Source organism: Myotis myotis, unplaced genomic scaffold (assembly GCF_014108235.1).
Source record: "Myotis myotis isolate mMyoMyo1 unplaced genomic scaffold, mMyoMyo1.p scaffold_m19_p_20, whole genome shotgun sequence".
Taxonomy (NCBI): Eukaryota; Metazoa; Chordata; class Mammalia; order Chiroptera; family Vespertilionidae; genus Myotis; species Myotis myotis.
This window is the reverse complement of record NW_023416325.1, coordinates 12,156,065-12,174,815: the sequence shown is the minus strand read 5'-3', so window position 1 is coordinate 12,174,815 and position 18,751 is coordinate 12,156,065. Positions and strand designations below refer to the sequence as shown.

The 18,751-nt window shown below is 63.1% G+C and overlaps 1 protein-coding gene across 2 annotated transcripts; it reads left to right on the top strand.

The window, feature by feature from the left end:
• Positions 1-3,245: 3,245 nt before the first annotated feature.
• Positions 3,246-18,568, top strand: ZDHHC8 (zinc finger DHHC-type palmitoyltransferase 8). 2 transcript variants are annotated; one of them, XM_036354104.1, is made up of 11 exons: positions 3,246-3,476; positions 10,157-10,278; positions 10,458-10,615; positions 10,717-10,889; positions 11,076-11,178; positions 11,553-11,644; positions 11,812-11,953; positions 12,159-12,279; positions 12,352-12,461; positions 13,952-14,952; positions 17,723-18,568. In XM_036354104.1, the coding sequence occupies exons 1-11, from the start codon at positions 3,373-3,375 to the stop codon at positions 17,946-17,948; spliced, it is 2,352 nt and encodes a 783-aa protein (XP_036209997.1). In that variant the 5' UTR covers positions 3,246-3,372; the 3' UTR covers positions 17,949-18,568. The 2 variants fall into 2 exon arrangements, with proteins under 2 accessions (XP_036209997.1, XP_036209998.1); XM_036354105.1 differs by lacking the exon at positions 17,723-18,568 and adding an exon at positions 15,880-17,105 and having other exon boundaries at positions 3,247-3,476.
• The last annotated feature ends 183 nt before the right edge of the window (positions 18,569-18,751 follow it).

Here is an 18,751-nt window from a genome sequence, read left to right as displayed (position 1 = left end):
GGTGGCACTCTGGGTCTGACCCTGCTTGTTCTGCCCTGGACTTTGGGCCACTGTTGGCTACTGGGGCTGTGGTATGTCTGAGCTGGTACTAGTGGGGCAACTGGGCTCAGGGAGACCAGTGTTGGGTACTGCCTCCTGAAGGCCTCAAGTGCCTTTGCCGGTGGTGAGGAGTAGAGAGGATTTTTTCTTCCTTTGCCTTTGGGGAAGAGAAAGGAAGATCACCAGATTCTTTGGCTGTGGTACAAGGAAGCCAAGCAGATCTCCGGGCTTTGGCCAAGGCTGTCTCTGGTCGGCCCTCAGGCTGGGAAAGGCCAGTCCCGTAGCACCCAACCCAATCTTGCAGTGCCTCGGCAGGCCTTGGCCTCATCGCCATCGTCGGAGAAAACCATCCCATCGTCCATGTGTTCTCGGCATCCATCTGGGTGGAATTGTGGACATCTGCAATGGCTTTAAATAAAAGGATGCTTTCAAGAGTGCAAATGGGGTAGTGCCATTTGGGGGTTTGTCTTGTAGATGGGCTACCTCTGTAGAATCATCCCACGTATGGGAGGATTCTTAGTGTGCCGGCAGGATCTGGAAAACACATGGTCTCACCTGGGTCGGCATGTTCCTGGCAAATAACCAGGCCCCCGAGGATCTGTGGCCTTCCCACCCTCAGCGGGGGAGGAGCAATCTGTGCCCACCCAGACGGACATGCTCCTGCCGCCGGTGGCTGTTTGAGTTAACACCTACCAGAGGTCTTTCCAGTGTAGCCAAGTCTAGCTGGGCCCTGTGTGTCCTGTGATGTTTGTCCCGTTTAAACTGTGTCCGTGGTCACTCGGGGATGCACCTCCAAAGGAAGCCGCTCTTGTTTTAAAACTGAAGACTTCCCTGGCCAGCTTAGTTGTGTCCTGGCAGCCTTAGGCCCCAGGGCACAGGCCAGTGTTGTGCAGTGGTTTTTCCCACCCAAGGAGGAACACAGAAGCATGTGCACTGCCCCTCTGGAGTTGGAATTGTGATGCTGTGAGGGCAGATGCCCTTTCCTTGTGAGGTCTCTGTTGGATGCATTATGTGAAAGGGCCCAGGGGCTTGACACGCCTTTCAGCACAGAATGGATGTTACTGTTTTGGGCTCCAATGAAAGCTAACCTCACCTCATGTAAGACCCCAGGCTGACTCCTTGGACGAGGAGAGGGGAAGGCCCCTCAGAATTGCTGGAGGAGAGTGGTGCTGTGACCAGGGTGCATTAACGATGCGGCTGTTCACACTACAGAAGGCGCTGCAAGGGGAGACATGCAAGTGTGAGCCAGGACGCCGGTAGGGGTTCCTTTAACCCCCCTCACTCGCTGCCCCCAGCCGGTGTGGGTGGCACAGGTGATGATGTTAAGCCAGAATTGAGGTGCTAACAATATTGGGGAAGAAGAGATAGGAATGACCTACATTCATTCATTCCCACCCTGTGGGTGGGAAGGGGGTTGGGAACGCTGCGCTTTCCTTTCCCTGGGATCTTAACTCCTTGGGTAGAGTATTTCTGGGCTGTGACCTCACTGGGTCTCCCCCACCCAGGACCCCCTCTACAGGGACTTCAGCAGAGACATGACGGCCCTCTCTTCCTGTGACCAGCATTTGGCACTCAGCTCTCAGCTGACCTGGCACCCCTACACAAAGCAGGGCCCTACTGTGGGTGCAGTGGGGGAGGGGCCTCTTGATGGGTGGGCCTATGTCCAGGCCCTGTTACCAGAAGTTGGTGTGTGTGTGTGTGTGTGTGTGTGTGTGTGTGGCAAGGGGGGCGGTGGGGGACAGCATTCCCTGTACAGGGCTGCAGAAGGGCATGAACAAAGGTGAAGTGGTGGGGCAGGGTTTGGCTGGCGTGGTGTCCCCTGTCCCGAGGGCCTGTTTGCATTAGGCCTGTAGGGCTGTGGCATCTCCGCTAGGCTTGAGGAGGGGTCTGCTCCAGGTGGAGTCTGTCCTTTGTCCACCTTTGCACCTTGAATCCACCCCACCGCCCCCAGACCCTGTCATAGAGCCAGTCCCCCAAGGGCTGGGCCTCCCGGAGTGGGCAAGGCTACAACTGGATGTGGTGGGAGAAAGCACATCACCAGATCTGCTGTCAAGCTGCATTAACGCTGGGGTCTGGCCCCCATCCAGGGTTCCTTAGTAGTAGCTTGCAGCCTTTGGGGCCGGAGCCTTAAGAAGGCCCACCTACCAGCATGGAGGGGCCTCTAGGAGCCACCGGGCCTGTGTCAGCGTGGCCGGAGGAGATGGCCAGTGTGCCTCGCAGTGCCGCGGACAGAGACACTTGGTGCTCACTGGGGAGGCCTTGGAGCTTGATGGAGGTTCCGACCTCCCAGAGGCGCTGCACTCGCTGCCCAGATGGTCCCGCCCACTCCGCGCCGGCTCTGCGAGGCCGCGGGTCCACCTTAAGTGGCGTGGGCAGGGGCGGGGGGGATTTCCTGCCGGAGGTGGGCCTGACCACGGGCCGATCCCACGCAGGGGCAGAGTGCCCGGTGCTTCCTGAGGGGTGCTCCACCCTGCCTCGGGGGGCCGAGGGACGCGCCTGGCCCGGGGCCTCTACCCACCCACACCCCAGGCCTGCAGCTCGGGCCAGGAGGCAGAGGGACCACTCCCCCTGCCCTGAGGCTGTCCGCGAGCGGTGCTGCTCCAGCCAAGCGGCCCGAGGGCTGAGCGGCGGGACGGGGATAAACACCCAAGGTGCCCGCGCAGTGTCACCGCTGACCCCCTGGTGGGGGAGCCCCCGAGGAGCCGGGCCTGGCGCTCCCGAGAATGGCCTGGAGCGGGGGCATCGCCTGCCCGCAGGCACCCGCTGCTCGGGGGCGTTCAGGGAGCGAGCGGTCTGCAGAGGCCCAGGAGGGGCCTGCGGGCTGGACACAGGGTGCCCGGTGTCCTCTACAGTGTCCAGCTGGTGGGCAGGGCTTTGCAGGTGCGACGGCTGTGGCTTAGAGAGCCGCGGGCACTCGCTAGACCGGGGCCCCGAGGCGAGGAGAGGCCCGCTTTCTGAGCGTCCCGAGCGCCGCGCAGGAGGCCGACCCGGCTCCACCGCGCGCGCAGGGCCCGGGGCGGGAGCTCGGGAGCCCCAGGCTGGGGTGGGCTCTGCAGCCCGCATCCTCACGAGGGCGTGGTGGGGCGGGAGCGTCCTCCTGGCCTCTGGCCCCGCCCCGCGCCCCCGCCCCCCGCCTCCCGGTCCACCTTAAGGGGCGCGCTGACATCAGTGCGCCGCCGCCGCTCCGCCCCTGGGGTGGGATTTCCTCCTCCTCCGCCGCCGCCGCCGCCGCGGGTCCTGCGCCGCGTCCAACCCGCCCCGCCGACCCCGGCACGACCCCGCCGGCCCCGCCCGTCAGGCCCCGGGGAGGGATGCGGCGGCGCGGCGCCCAGGATGCCCCGCAGCCCCGGGACGCGCCTCAAACCCGCCAAGTACATCCCCGTGGCCACCGCCGCCGCGCTGCTGGTCGGCTCCAGCACCCTGTTCTTCGTGTTCACGTGAGTCCGCCGCGTCGCCGGGGGCGCAGGGGCCACAGCCCGGCCAGAGGGGTAGGGACCAGGGGCAGGGACCGGGTCCAGAGGGCTGGGCAGGACAGGGCTGGCACCAGGGGTTTGGGCAGCGTGAGCCCGCACCCTGGGCTGAGGCCGAGGCCGTGAAGGTGCCTGTCCTGGGCACCAGGAAAAGGTGAGTCCTGTGTGCGGGGACACCCGTGCCCCGTGGGCACCTAATGAGTGTGCCAGGCAGGCCCTGGGTGTGAGCCGCTGGGCCTGGGCAGGAGAGTGTGTGCAGTGGCTGCCCAGGGTGTGGCTGCAGCGCTCCCCTCCCCACAGGCTTCAGGAGGGACGTGGGCTGCCCGGAGCCACCAGCCCTTCCTGCAAGGAGCTGAGGATGTGTTCGGCCCCCTCTCCTGGCTGTCCGGCCAGGGGCCAGAGCCGCGTTGTTCCTGAGTAGGTGTGGTCTAGCCCATCTGCCACGTGCCTGCCCCACGGCCCCCAGTGACCCTGGCGTGGCAGCACCCTCCTCCCTTCCTTGACCTTCATAGGAAAGCCTAGTGATCGCGGCTGGAGGGCCCAGGCCAGGCCACACCCAGGGACACTGGCCATGGCGGGCTTTGGAACCCTTGAGGCAGAAGGCAGGCTGGGCTCTGGGTTTTGCAGCTTTAGACACGGGCTGGCTCACAGATCAGAGTGGTGCTGGCGATGCAGCTCCCTCCCCGTGGTCATGCCCCTCCCCGCCCCCCAGGTCTCCTTCTGGCACAAGGAGGGATTGGGGGCCCCAGACTTCAGCCATGCGGGACTGTGACCACCTCCTTCCACAGGTCCCAGACTTAGTTAGACACAGCTCTGGGGACCAAAGTAACCTGGGACCTGAAGCCAGTGGGACCTCTGTTCAGAGGCAGGTCAGCCCCCGAGAGAGAGTGAATCGGAGGCGGGGTGGGCAGGGGCCGGCATGGCCCCCTTTCACATTAGCCAGAGCGAGCGTGGCTGCCTTGTGTTCGGTGGGTCTGCATTGGGTGTCTGTGGAGGCGGGAGAGCCCTCTACCTGGACTCCGGAGCTGGGTAGGTGCCACCGGCTGCCAAGAGCGTGTTTAAAAAAGGCCTGTGTGGACGGGCTTATTTCTGGCTTTGGTGAGCAGGCGGATTCGTGTCACTCAGAAGCTGCTGACTGTGGGGCAGAGAGGAGAGGGGCAGGTGGGCAGCAGACACCGGAAGAGGGGGGGACGAGTCCTGCTGGGTCTCCTGCAGGGATGGGGCCCAGCGCAGTCCTGGCTCTGGGGTCGGGGTGAAAGGTTTGAGGGGGGTCTCTGCGTGACCATCATTTTCTCAGTTTCTCATTTCCTATGTGCATTGTAGCATTTTTTTCCTCCCAACTTTCAAAGTAATACGTGTTCTCTATTGAGCACTTGTGAAATGCAGGAAAAAAAAAAAAGACCATTTAAAAAGAAATTGAAATTGACCTCACCCCAGAGAGCCATTGTCTCTTTCTGTAGGCTCACCTGGCCTGGTGTCCAGCGCTCGTGGTGAGGTTGTGATTTCAGAGGGCTCTTACTCCCTGTCCTGTGAACTTGACCCACCCCCAGGCCGTAGGCTCCAAACCTGCTGCCCGCTCTGCACCCTGCCCCATGCCAGGTCTTCCTCTGTTCTCACAGATGGGGGTCTGGGTTCAGGGACGTCGTGCTAGGAGGTGCAGGGTTCCTTTGGGGTACCACAGGTGGTGCCTGCCTCCTGCCCTGTGTATGGCTGTGTGTCTTTGTGGCAGGATGGGGAGCCGGGGGCACTAGTCGGGGTCCCGGTGGAGTGACCACCTAGCGAAGGGAGCCTTGCTCATCCCCAGGACAGGGCTCCCCTGTAGCCCGACCCCGAGGCCACATTGTTTGGACCGAATGAACCCTGGCCTGCCCCTGCCCCTGCCCTGGTAGCTGGGCCCCTGAGAAGGGGGCTCTGTGGGGCAGGCCTGGCCCATTCATGCCGGCACCATATGCCGGTTCTGGGCAAGCAGGGGCCCAGGCGGTCCCCTTTCGGGACTGGCCTTTCATCACTCCAGTACCCATGCTTCTGCCCTGTTTCTGCCCCAGGCCTGCCCCAGACTCAGACACGTGCAGGGAGGGAGCAGCTCTCCTGTGCCCTCTCCCCACCCTCAAGCCCGCAGGGTTGTCTTCTCTGCCTTTGATCCTTGGACTTCACTGGATGCTGAGGGCCCCAGGCCCCGCTGTGCACTCAGTAAACATGAGATGCCCCCCTAGGGCAGGTCCACACAGGCAGCAGCTCCTGGTGTCATGCGAGGTGAGGAACCACGCCTGGAGGACCAAGGCCAGCTCATTGAGGGGGCTCGGACCCTGTTGCTAGGACAGTCTGTGGCCTGGAAAATATGCCAGGAGGTTGGAGTATCCCTCCTCTGAGAATGGGGAGCACATCACAGGGCAGGTTCCCAGAGGCCCTTCTCTTCCAGGAAGCCTTCCTAGGTTCCTGCGCCCCAGAAGCTCTTCACACTGGCTCAGTGCCTGGCTGGGACAGGTGTGAGGGTGTGTGGGAGGGTCCAGGCTTTTGCCCCTGCCCCTTACTCCTCCCAGAGCCACTTTGCAGAACGACGGGGACCCTGTGAAGATGAGAGAGCTGGGCTGCTTGCCAGAATACCAATGCCTGGGGCTGGGCCGGGCCATCATGCCTATGTCTGGGGCCAGTGGGTTGACTTCTGGGATGTCGGGGCTGGTTCCCAGGGTGGGCCTGAGCCCTCCCCATGCTCAGAGGCCCAGACAGGCAGCAAGGCCCGGCCTAGGACAGTGGGAGGGCCAGCCCAGGACCAGGCCAGACCATGGTGGGTCCTGGTGGACAGAGCTGCATGGGGAGGGAGGAGTTGGTGTGAGTCCCTTGCCAGGACTTGTTGCATGTGGCCTGGGGTATCCCTGGCCCTCTGAGCCCCAGTTTCCCTCTCTGTAGGGATTAGGTGGTTGGGTGCAGCTGGCCAGAGGCCTTTCTGGCCTGATCAGGGCAGAGTGGCCACAGACCCTCTGGTGCTGGGTATCCATGTGCGTGAACACAGACTGTTAATGACGAACCCAATTTAAATGAAAATGTCTGAGTTAAAAATTTCAGTCCACATTTAACTTTGGTGAGCATGCTGCCCTTGCATAACCTCCCACGCCCTTGGGTGGTGTCTCCCTGTTGGTCCTGGCAGGACCTGGGGCCTCGACATGTGGGGGGAGCTCATAGCAGTGGTGTGTGGCCCTGGCGCTGGAGAGGCAGGGGCTGGTCAGAGAGGAGGGCTCAGAGCTTCGACTTGTTCGCCCCTAGCCCTGGCCTCACTCTGGCCCCAAGCTTAGCTGTAGGCAGCAGGGTGAGCCTATAGTGTACCATCCGCTGGGTGGGAGTGGCGTTACTTCCCTGTGGGCAGAGGGGCCCTCCTGGTGCCTAGGACAGACTCAAGGTGGGCTGAGCAATGCTGCCTGTCGGGTCCTGCCCAGAGCGTGTGTCCCCACACATCCGTGTGCTTACCTGGTCACAGAGCGAAGGGACGCCCAGAGAGGTGGAAGGGCAGCGAGAGGCAGCCCAGCCGGGTTGGATGCGGCTGGGGTCAGTGGGAGGAGAAACGTGTGTTCACAAGTGCATACGTCTGTGTTTATGCAGGTGTGCCTATGTGGCCATGTATGTGTAGCCATGCAGGTGTGCTAGTGTGTGCACAGGCGCGCACATCTGTATGTTTGTGCGTCACGTTGAACACATGTTCATGTGTGTTCACGGATGCATGCCTTTTATGTACAATTGTGTGTGGACATGTGTCTCTGTGCATGCTTGTTCAGCGTGCACTTATGTACACACATGTATGGAGCATGTTTATGTGTCTCTGTTCTGAGCACATGTGCATGCATCTGTCCCTGCGTGTTCACATGTGTGCATGCATATGTATGTGTTTGCATGGGCTCTTTCATCTTTCCTCTCTTAGCCCACATGTTTCCCGAGGTGGCTGAGTTCCAGGCCTTGGCAGCATTGGCCAGTGAGCCATACCCCTTAAGCGTGAGCCCAGCCTGAGCTCCCTTTAAGGCATTTCCTGGTGGGTGAAGGCCACCTGGGGGGAGACGGGGGTGGGAGGACGGAGGACAGGATCGCATGGGAGTGCGTAATCTTTGGGTCTGAATCAGTTTGGGAGGATGGAGATGGGAGGCAGAGTGGGCAGTGGCTCAGGTCCCAGTCAGAGGACCTGCACCCCTCCCCAGCCTACCCAACACCAACTAAGGTCTGTACCCTCCTGGGTACGTGCGGCCCAGGCAGTGGTAGGTGCTACCCACAGTGGACGGAGGCCACCCAGCACCTCAGTGTAAGCGTTGGCCCATCACAGAGCAGATTTCCAAACCTGGCCCCAATGCTGCCCAGCTACACCCCGGTCTTAGGCATCTAATCAGGGCCACTGTCTAGCCCATGTGGCCTGGGTGTTCATCAAGGCTCAAGGAGGACAAAGGAGTACCGGCTGCCCAGGTCAATGGGAGCTCTGGTCAGCATAGGGGTGGGGGCTGCCCAAGGGGTTCAGCCTATGTAATGGCTTGAATCCCAGCTCAGACGCAGACTTGTCCTAAGGCCTTGAGCATGTGTCAAGCCCTCTGATACCTGCTCCTTATCCGTAAAATGGGAAGAGAAGCACCCCACACCCCCTACAGCTGGAGGATGGAATGTGTGGTCCACTGTGCAGGGCAGGTAGGCGGTGGGTCTTGTGAATTCATCAGCCAAACCTGGACACGGTGGTGGGCGGGGCTCACACTCTAGTCTCCCCCCTGTGTCCTGCCTTCAGTGCCCACCTGCCTGCTGTGCTCAGTGTCTGCACATCTCCTGTCCTCAGCCTGCCCCAGTGCATCCTGGGTTCCCTCGGCCTCTTCCTTTCCCAGAACAGGCTGCCTCCACTGGCCTCGGACCGTTCAGGTGCACGAGGGCCCGTATTTGCTTTAATGCTTTCACTGTCTTGAAATTCTTCATACTTTTTAAACAAGTGGGACATTTTCATTTTGGCAGATTACGTGGCCAGCCCTTCCCAGACGGTGCCATGGGGAGCTGGTTCAAACCGCCCGTTTGGGGTGCACAGTGCTCCACTTCTCCGTGGGGGCCGGGCATGTGTGGAAAGCCCATCCCCACTGGCATTTGGGCCTATGCCCCCACCCCTGCCTTGCGGGGCAGACCATGCCTCAGGCGCCCACGTTGTCTTGCTGAATGGGTCACATTGAGCGCTGTCTGTATGCTAGGCTCCAGCATGCCGGGTGGGGAGTGTGGAAGGTGTGGAAGGTGTCTGTTGGGGGGTACTCGGGGCCGCCCAGGAAAGGGGTGGCAGAGGAAGGCCCTCCCGGCTGAGGGAACCCCGTCCTCAGGCTGTGCATCCACCTCCATGGTGGGTCCCGGAGAATGGGAAGGGGTAGCTCAGGCTCCGGGTGCCAAGCGTGCTGCTGTGGGAAGGGAATCTTTAAATAGCTTCTTGCTTTCCACTAAAAATAGCGAAGTTCTGCTGCTATGGAGGTGGTTGCCGGGGTGGCGGGGCTGGCCTCTGGCCAAATGAGGCGTGGGTGCGCCAGTGTGGCCTGTACGCACTGGGTGACAGGCAGGGCTCATAGTCAGGGCTGCGGCGGGGATCCCCGGTGCCCCGCCCCCCGACTTCACAGTGAGCCTCGGTACTGGGAAGAGAGCAAACCCCCTGAATGTCCCTGCTTGTCACAGCAGCCAGGGACCATGAGGGAGATGGGGAGCCTGAGGCCAGAGGGGCTTTGTGGGTGCTGAGTGAGGGGACTCAGGGACCCACTGTGAGTTGGGGCAGGGGCCAGAGGCCATGTGCCCAGGGACTGGCGGGGGCTCTGGTTAGGTCCCAGGAGAGCTGAGGAAGATACTGTCTGTGGCAGAGTACCCATCAGGGAGGTATGCGTGACCCTTACAGGGCAGCAGGAGTCTGAGAAGGCTTCCTGGAAGAGGGGGCAAGTGGTGAAAGATTTCGAAGGGGTAGGGGCGTCATTCTTTCCTAGAGTCTCCCAGCGTTCTGCATTGTCATGTGGAGTGTAAGGTGACCTACTGAAAAGAAGGCGCTGCCAGGTGGCCCAGACTCTGAGACTGCGCCCCTCAGGGAAGAGCAGGGATCACTCCACTTTGCATTCACTGGCTGAGAATTGGGGCTCCTCACACCCGAGGATCTCCAGGCTCAGGGGCCCCGCTGGGCTGGGACAGGTCTAGGTGAGGATAGAGGTGGCCTGAGCTACCTGGTGGGTCACTGGCCTCTGTCAGTCACGGTGCATGGACAGAAAGGGCTCATTTCCCTCCGGGGAGCCTGGGTGCGGTGGGAGGACATGGGTGGGCTCTGGTCACCCCTCCTAAGTCGTGCCACCCCAGGTCTATGGCCCTCTTTGAACCTCAGTTTTCTCAACTGTGAGTTAAATTCCCAACAGCTACCAGGGGGCTTGCTGGGGTTAGAGCTGGCACACAGAGTCCGTGCACCATGGACAGCGTGCAGTGCCCAGTGGTTGAGCAAAGGAGCAGCAGGCAGGTGGGCAGGGGTCTGCCAGGACCCACAGCAGCATGGCCTTCCTGGCTGCCATGCTGAGCATCGACCGTGGCCTTGAAGGCCTGCACGTGCACGTACCTAATTTCTCTGCCCCCAAGTCCCCTCCTCACCCGCCACACTCCCAGACCCAGCCCTGCCCTGCTGTGCCACACAGGTGCCCATGGTTGACACGTGCTGTGTCCCCAGCCGTTCCCGTCTACAATGGCATCATCTTCCTCTTCGTCCTGGCCAACTTCAGCATGGCCACCTTCATGGACCCTGGCGTCTTCCCCCGAGGTAGGACCTTGTGTTGGGGCAGGTCATCCGCTCTCTCTCACTAGAGTGTGAGTGGCTGACACGGGGAGAGCCTTTGGTAGGGAGTTCCTGACGGGTGGGGTGGGCTGGCAGAGATCGGGGAGGGGCTCTCCTGCCAGGGAAGTCACTTTCCTGCCACCACCCTTGGCTCTGACCCACAGCGGATGAGGACGAGGATAAGGAGGATGACTTCCGAGCCCCGCTCTACAAGAACGTGGATGTGCGGGGCATCCAGGTCCGTATGAAGTGGTGTGCCACCTGCCACTTCTACCGCCCACCGCGCTGCTCCCACTGCAGCGTCTGCGACAACTGCGTAGAGGTGACCGCCCCGCCATCCCATCCATTCCCCTCCTGCCATGTCCCTCATCCCCCGTGCCCCCGCCCACCCACCGTTCACCCTGACGTGCTGCTCCTGTCCAGGACTTTGACCACCACTGCCCCTGGGTCAACAACTGCATCGGGCGCCGCAACTACCGCTACTTCTTCCTGTTCCTGCTGTCCCTCAGCGCCCACATGGTGGGCGTCGTTGCCTTCGGCCTGGTCTACGTGCTGAACCACGCCGAGGGGCTGGGAGCTGCCCACACCACCATCACGTATCCTTGGCCCGACCACAGAGGCAGTGTGGGCTGGGGGCACATTCTCAGGGGAAACAGACTCGGGGTGGGTCAGCTGCCTGGGAACCCCCAGGGGGTGGGCTGCCCTTTCTGGATGGGTGGGAAGTTTGTCCACAGGCACCTGCTCTGTGTCTTCATCCTTGGCCGTTGGCCTTAACGGGCCAGCATGGCTGTCATGTGTGTGGCCGGCCTCTTCTTCATCCCTGTCATCGGCCTCACCGGCTTCCACGTGGTGCTGGTCACTCGGGGGCGCACTACCAATGAGCAGGTGCAGACCCTGGATGGGGCCATGCTGTGACAGGGATGGGGGTCCCCGATGCTGAGAGGGTCAAGCCTGCACTGGGACCCTGGGGGGTCAGGGCAAGGCTGCAGGGGCACTCACTCAGGTGGCCCGTGTAGGTGGGGGAGGCTCTGGTCCAGTGCACCCAGGTGGGGTAGGGGGGTGGAGCTCTGCCACTGCAGCCACCAGTGACTCGGGGCCCGGAAGTTCCACAGCTCCCTGCAGGGACAAGCTGGGGTGGCCTGGGTGGGGCTACCACTGGCCTGACCCTGACCAACCCAGGAGGAACCCCAGCTGTCCCTCTGCCCACGGTGGGCTGGGCCCCGGGTAGCCACGCTGGCTGAAGGGCCCCTTGTCCGCAGGTGACGGGGAAGTTTCGTGGGGGCGTGAATCCTTTCACCCGAGGCTGCTATGGGAACGTGGAGCACGTGCTGTGCAGCCCCCTGGCTCCCCGGTGAGGCCTGGGTGGGGTGTTGAGGGGGCATCTGCCTGGGCTCAGGGCGGGCAGCTGCAGACCCTAAGCCTGGTCTACTTCTGCCCTTGGCAGGTGGGGCTGGCCCTGCCCTCGGGATACGTTCAGACTGGGTCGGCCTCGCCACTGCCCCCTCTTCCCCGGTGCAGGTATGTGGTGGAGCCGCCCCGGCTGCCGCTGGCTGCTCGCCTGAAGCCGCCCTTCCTTCGGCCCGAACTCCTGGATCGAGCTCCTCCGCTCAAGGTCAAGCTTAGTGACAACGGGCTGAAGGCTGGCCTGGGCCGAAGCAAGGTGGGGGCCCTTGGGTGGGTAGGAGATGGGGGAAAGTCAGACCCTTGAAGGCGCGAAGCAGCTAGGTTGGAGGGGCCTGGAAGAATGGAGGGCGGAGGAATTGGGCAGGTCCTGGGGCAGGATCGATGTCCCAGGGCCCCAGGGAAGCATCCCCGGTTAAGCCCTGGCCCACGCTCTACCCACCGCTGACCCTGCCCCCTCCCAGTCCAAGGGCAGCCTGGATCGGCTGGATGAGAAGCCACTGGACCTGGGGCCGCCACTGCCCCCCAAGTCGGAGGCTGGCTCATTTGGCGGTGACCGGCAGACCCCACGCCCAGGCAGTGCTGGTGAGGAGGGGCTAGCCAAACGAGGGGAGGGGCATGATTGACCCTGGCCTGACTGTGGTCCATTTCCCCCAGAGAGCGCCCTGTCGGCCCAGAGGACCAGCCCCCCGACACCCGCCATGTACAAGTTCCGGCCTGCCTTTCCCACAGGTCCCAAAGCGCCTTTCTGTGGCCCAAGCGAGCAGGTGAGGAAACCCGGCCCTACCCCTGATGCCCTGCCCGGGCGACCCCACCCCCAGAGGCCTCACCCGTGGGAGGCCCTGCCGGGGTCATGGAGGGTGTCAGCAGGATCCCACTTTGCAGAGATCCCAGCTAGGGCCAGTGGACGGGAGCGGAGCAGGGTGTCCTGGGAGGGGCTGGCGCAGGCGGTCCTGGCCCTACTCCCTTGGCCGGCACTGCCTGCTGGCCCAGTAGGCGGCTGCCCCCAGGAGCAGTATGTGCCAGGATGCCAGGAATTGCACCATTAGTCACTCCGTCAGGCCCACGGGAAGGCTTCAGAAGAATCTGAGATTGTTTGAGAAAGCACATTATTTGCCCAAGTATAAGCATTCTGTGCTCACTGTGGAGCCATCGGCGGCCCTGGACTGCCAGGAATTCCCAGGAATTCCCCAAGCGTTCCCAGGCTGGCCGCCCTCCTTCACAGCCATTGAGAGGCAGCCCTGTGGCTGGACCAGCACACCTCGACCAGCCCCCACCCCCCAGGACGCCCCTCTTCTCGGGGCCCACTGGTCTCAGCAGTGACCCCGAGCCTCTCTGGCCGTGTGCAGTGTCCCTGCCTGGGGATAGGGGTGGGCTTTGGGTGCCCTCATCCAGGGCACCTCCTTGCGATAGTCCTGGCTCTTCCAGAGGGCCGGGGGTTGTCCCCCTGAGGCTGGCCCCTGAGGTCACATTTGTCCGCACCCATGCCTCTTCTGTTGTTTTTTTTTAATTTATATATATTTTATTGATTTCAGAGAGGGAAGGAAAGGGAGAGAGAGCTCATCAATGATGAGAGGGAATCACTGATTGGCTGCCTTCTGCACACCCCCTACTGGGGTTTGAGCCCGCAACCCAGGCATGTGCCCTGACCTCGAACTGAACCTCGACCTTCTGGTTCATAGGTTCATAGGTCAGCGCGCCACCACTGAGACATGCTAGCTGGGCTCTGTGTTGAGGTTTTGCAGGTTCTTGTCTCCAGCCTGAGCCTCGAATCACAAAGACCCTGTTGCTGTGGCTGTCCCGGAGCTGGCGGGCTGCAAGCACACTGCCCTGGGTGTGTGTGGTGGCCAGTTGTGGCCCTGTTGTGGCCCGACACTCAGAGGTGGGGCGCCCAAGAGAGGGCCCTGGTCCCTGTGTGGTTATGACATCTCCTCAGGGTCCAGCTGCCGAGGCTGTCCCTGCACACCCCACCCCCACCCCCACCCCGGGAGTACGAGCTGGAACAGTGTGCGCACCCTTCCCCGGGGGGTACCACCTGGGGCTGCTGCTCTGCTTCACCCCGCCCCCCACTTCCTTCTCTGGTGGACAAGGAGCAGGTGGTGCGGCCAGGGGTTGGAGAGCTTCTGGGACGGCTTGTCGGTTGTACCTGCCACCACCTAGACTAAGTTTGCAGCCTCCACGTGGGCACAGAGCATCCGGTGACCAGGTGGGGCGTGGCGGGTGGGCAGTGGCAGGCGTGCACCCTCTCTCCCTGCAGGTCTCAGGCCCTGACTCGCTGACTCTGGGGGAGGACAGCCTCCACAGCCTGGACTTCACGTCTGAGCCCAGCCTGGACCTCCCTGACTACCCCCCTGGTGGTCTGCACACCACCTACTCGCCTTCCCCTCCGCTCAGCGCTGCCGACACCTTCTCAGGGGCCTTGCGATCCCTGAGCCTCAAGGCGGCAGGCCGGCGGGGCGGGGACCACGTGGCCCTCCAGCCCCTGCGCTCTGAGGGTGGACCCCCGACACCCCATCGCAGCATCTTCGCCCCCCACGCGCTGCCCAACCGTAACGGCAGCCTGTCCTACGACAGCCTGCTCAACCCCGCCTCGCCCGGTGGCCACGCGTGCCCCGCCCACCCCTCAGCCGGCGTGGCCAGCTACCGCTCGCCCTACCTGCACCCTGGGGCTGCGGGTGACCCACCGCGGCCCCCGCCCCGCAGCTTCAGCCCCGTGTTGGGCCCCCGGCCCAGGGAGCCCTCGCCTGTGCGCTACGACAACCTGTCCAGGACCATCATGGCCTCCATCCAGGAGCGCAAGGATCGGGAGGAGCGGGAGCGGCTGCTGCGCTCTCAGGCCGACTCGCTCTTTGGCGACTCGGGCGTCTACGATGCGCCCAGCTCCTACAGCCTGCAGCAGGCCAGCGTGCTGTCCGAGGGCCCCCGAGGCCCTGTGCTGCGCTACGGCTCCAGAGACGACCTGGTGGCCGGACCGGGCTTCGGAGGCGCCCGCAACCCCGCCCTGCAGACATCCATGTCCTCATTGTCGAGCACAGTGAGCCGGGCACCGAGGACCTCCTCCTCCTCCCTGCAGGCAGACCTGGTCAACAACAACGCCCCGGGGCCCCGGCCAGGGAGCGGCTCCCACAGGTCTCCCCTGCGCCAGGGCCCCGCCTCCCCGCCCAGCACTCCCCGCTCGCCTTCCTACATGGGCCCCAAAGCCGTTGCCTTCATGCACTCGGACCTCCCGGAACCACCACCCTCGCTGGCTGTGCAGAGGTGGGTGCTGGGGACTCTGCAGGCTTCCTGGCAGGGGGCAGTGTCTGGCTGGCTGTGGGATCTCTTGGCTGAGCAAGTGCGGGTTGTCCAGAAGGCCTGAGGCCACCGGTGGGGTGGACCTTCCCTGCCTGGGGGGTTGTGCCCCTCCAAGGACACCCTGGCATGTCCCAGGGTGTGGCACGATTTGCATCTTAGCCTAAAGCTCCACATTCCTGCCAAGTTAGCACAGACCCGTGCCTGGGGTCCCCCAGGCCTTCTTCCTCAGGAGATGGTGCTGCTGTCCCTGCTCAGGAGGGTGGGCATGCAGCTTCCTGCTCAGAAATGCAGGCGGGCCCAGACCCCCAGGGGACATAGCAGCATCTTCGGGGCATCACCCACCGCCTTGAGCACAGGCCAGGGCAGGGAGTCTTGTGGGTGTAACAGGTCCAGCAGGTGGCAGCTGCAGAGGCAGGGATGGCAGCTAACGGAGGGAGGGCCTCCTGCCCTCATGAGTGGACAGCGAGGTCATTGCTGGGCAGCCTTTGGGGCAGGAGGGAAGCCCCTCGTTTTCCCAGGAGGCAACAGGGAAGGGCCGCACAGGCATCACTGGGCTTCCCAGCTCAGAGCACCAGGACCGGGCAGAACCAGGGGCTTGGCTGATGGTGTCCACCTGGCCGCCCCATGCGTATGGTCTTGCCAGTAGGGGGACTAAGGGTCCTCGGGGTGTGACAGCTATTCTGACACCTGTCGGTCCTGTGACAGCACAGCCCTCCCCCTATAGGCTCGGTGTGGCCACCTGTCTTGTGGGTGGCACCTTCTGAGCTCAGAGGCGTGGCTAGCCAGGGCTTCGTCTGCATCATCTGTCCTGTTGCCTCACTGGCCTCTGTCCTGCCATGGTCGGTCCCTTGTTCACCGTGTGTCTGCATGTATGTGTTTGCTTTGATGCAGGGACCACCCTCAGCTGAAGAACCCCCCAAGTAAGCTTAACGGGCAGTCCCCAGGCCTGGCCCGCCTGGGACCTGCCGCCGGCCCCCCAGGGCCCTCCACCAGCCCCGCCCGGCACACACTCGTTAAGAAGGTGTCTGGCGTGGGTGGGACCACGTACGAGATCTCCGTGTGAGGAGTGACAGCCACCCGTCCGCTGTGGCACCACGGGGACCAGGACCCCCCAGCAGCTGCCCCCCACCCCCCGACTTCTCTGCCTGACAGAGGAGGAGGCCCAGCAGGTGTGGACGCATCAGCAGGAGGGAGAACCACGCCTCCACGCGTCTGTCCCTCGGTTTCCACCTGTCCATCCACTTATCTGCTCACCAGGGTGCGGCCAGGCCAGGGGCCACCAGCTCCAGGATCTGTGTTGGTGCCCTTGCTCCCATAGGCTGGGCCTCGAGGGTCACGGACTGCATCTGCGTGGACTGCACCCATGTCCCCCTGATTGTCACCAGGCCAGCCCCCACCCAGTCCCTTTATAGAAGGGTCACTGTGGCTCGGAAACGGACAGAGGGGCCTGGGTCCCTGGCCATCCTTTGGACTGAGGGCCCACCGCCGGGCTGACCCTAACCGGCCGCCTTTCAGGGACCCGCTGGAAACTTCTAGTGTGGTGAGGCCGCTGCTTCTGTGGGGAAGGCCAGCCCTGGCCCACGGCCACCCGGCTCCAGGGCTACTCTGGGTTTTGACAGGTGGATGGACAGACGGACAGACTGCCAGCCGTGGGTGGGGTCCTGGCTCCATGTGTCCCGTCTTGCCCAGCTGGTGGGCGTGTCCCCGTGTCTATGCGCTGAGCTGCCATGCCACGCCCCATGTGTTAAAGCTCGGGGCCCCGCGGCCCCACTGCCGGGAAACTCGCTGTCATTGAAGCCTTAACCTCTGCTTTATGCTCTTGTGGTGGCACCGGGGGCAGGTGGGAGCAGGCACAGGCTGGATGCTGCGACAGGGGCCTCTGAGACCAGGAGTCCCTGCCCTGCCAAACGAGATTCCCTACCCCAAGGCATGCAGAGTCGGGGCGCCAGAGCCCCGGCGTCTGCATGGGAAGCACATGGGGAGGGGGTCAGAGCTCTGCCTGGCACCAGGGACCCGAGAGTAAGCACACAGCAGCGTTTGCTTGCGTTGTGTCTGTTTTATGTTTTTATATCTACATCTATATATCTATAATTTTATTAAAAAAAGAAAAAGAGTCATTTCGATCCTTTCCTTGAGCAAGGCCAGGGCTGTTGCTGATACTCAGGGGCTCTGGGGTGGGGGTGGGGGTGCGGGTGCGGGGGAGAGCCATCCAGGCTCCAGGAGAGGTGGAGGCCGGCAGTGTGGGATCGGATGTTCCGTGTGGGCATTTCTGCTGACTTAAGCGGAGTTGGAAGCCTGGGAGGTGGGGGCTGGCCCACAGGTCTTTGGCTGACGAGCGTGCGGCTCCCCTGGGTCTGCGTCATTCCTGGCAGCGACAGGGCTTTTGGAGAAAGACTGGGGCTGCAGCTGCCCCCGGGGCCCCCCCAGGAACCCAAGGGCTCGCAGGAGATGGAGGAGGGGGTGTACCCGGGGCCGCCTGCTGCCTGGGGGCCCTGCGGTGGCTGTTGCCATGACCTGCAGCTGCATTTACTGGCCCTTTACCTCTGCCTGCTCAATGTGTTGGGGGGAGGCATCGGGAACACACAGCTTTTCAGGACTCACAGCTAGGCAGAGGGGGGGAGGCGGGGGTTGGCCCCCTGTGGGGGGTACCCCAGACCTTGGACCCCTGCACTGGTCAGCCTCATGCTGACCTCCACCTTTCTGCTTCTCTCTCATGGGACGCTGCGGCCCGCAGGGGGCGAATCGGCACTTATAGCCATGGATGGGGGCGTCGTGGCCTGCCCAGGGTGCCCCCCGGCCTGCACCTGTGCCGCCTCGGCCCCCCTGAGGACCGCCCACTGCTGCAGGTCCCCTGGAGCCCAGCTGCTGGGGTGCTTCCCCGAGGAGCTGTGTGCCGCCTGCACATGGCTGCCTCCAGCCTTTTCCCCCGCCTCTCGGGGCCTGCACGGGACACCAAGTAGGCACCTATGGGAGAGTAGGGAGGCCAGGCTGCCACGGACCCTGGGGGTGTGGGCTGAAGGGCCAAACCTTGACCGACTCCCTACCCACCGGGGTCCGTGACCAGGTGCCCGCCCACCTCTGGAAGTTCCTATCTGCTGCAGGGGGTCCAACACCCCAGGTGGGGGTCCTGGAGCTGCTGGGACCTGCATGGCCTTCCTAGGGTGTCACGCCATCACCTGACCTCCCTGCTGACCAAGCGCTTTAGACGTCACTTCCTCCCCAGGAAGCCCAGACCTCTGTGTCAGGCTGGGGTGGGGGTCTCAGATTGCCCTGGTCACTGCACTCCCCCTCCCCGAACCCAGTGCAGATGCCTTAATGTCCTGGAGCCACCAGCCTGCTGAGCTGTCCAGGCCCTGCCTGGGCAGGAGGAGACCAGCCGCCCGGCCCAGTGAGCCCGCTCTGCCCAGGCCCTGCCCGCAGTCTCCACTCCTCCGCTCTGAGGTGGACACTTGGGCGCTCAGCACCTTTCCCTGCTTCGGCAACAGCCCTGCCTCTCCCACTTGGGGTGAGCAAGCCACAGAGCTCCTATTCTAGAAGGTATTCCCTGCCCCAATTCAATGCCCTAAATAAAATGTTTGGTGTTCACCTCCATAGCTCTCTCCACCAACGTGGTTCCCTGACCTCTGAGCCTTGGGCAGTGCCAGGAGGCTGGACTGGACAGGGACCCTGGGTTGAGGAGGGCGCAGGAGTGGGGTGGGCGGTGGTGGCCGGGTGGGTGTGGGGAGCGGGGTGTGGGGTAGTCTACTGGACAGGGACTGGAGTC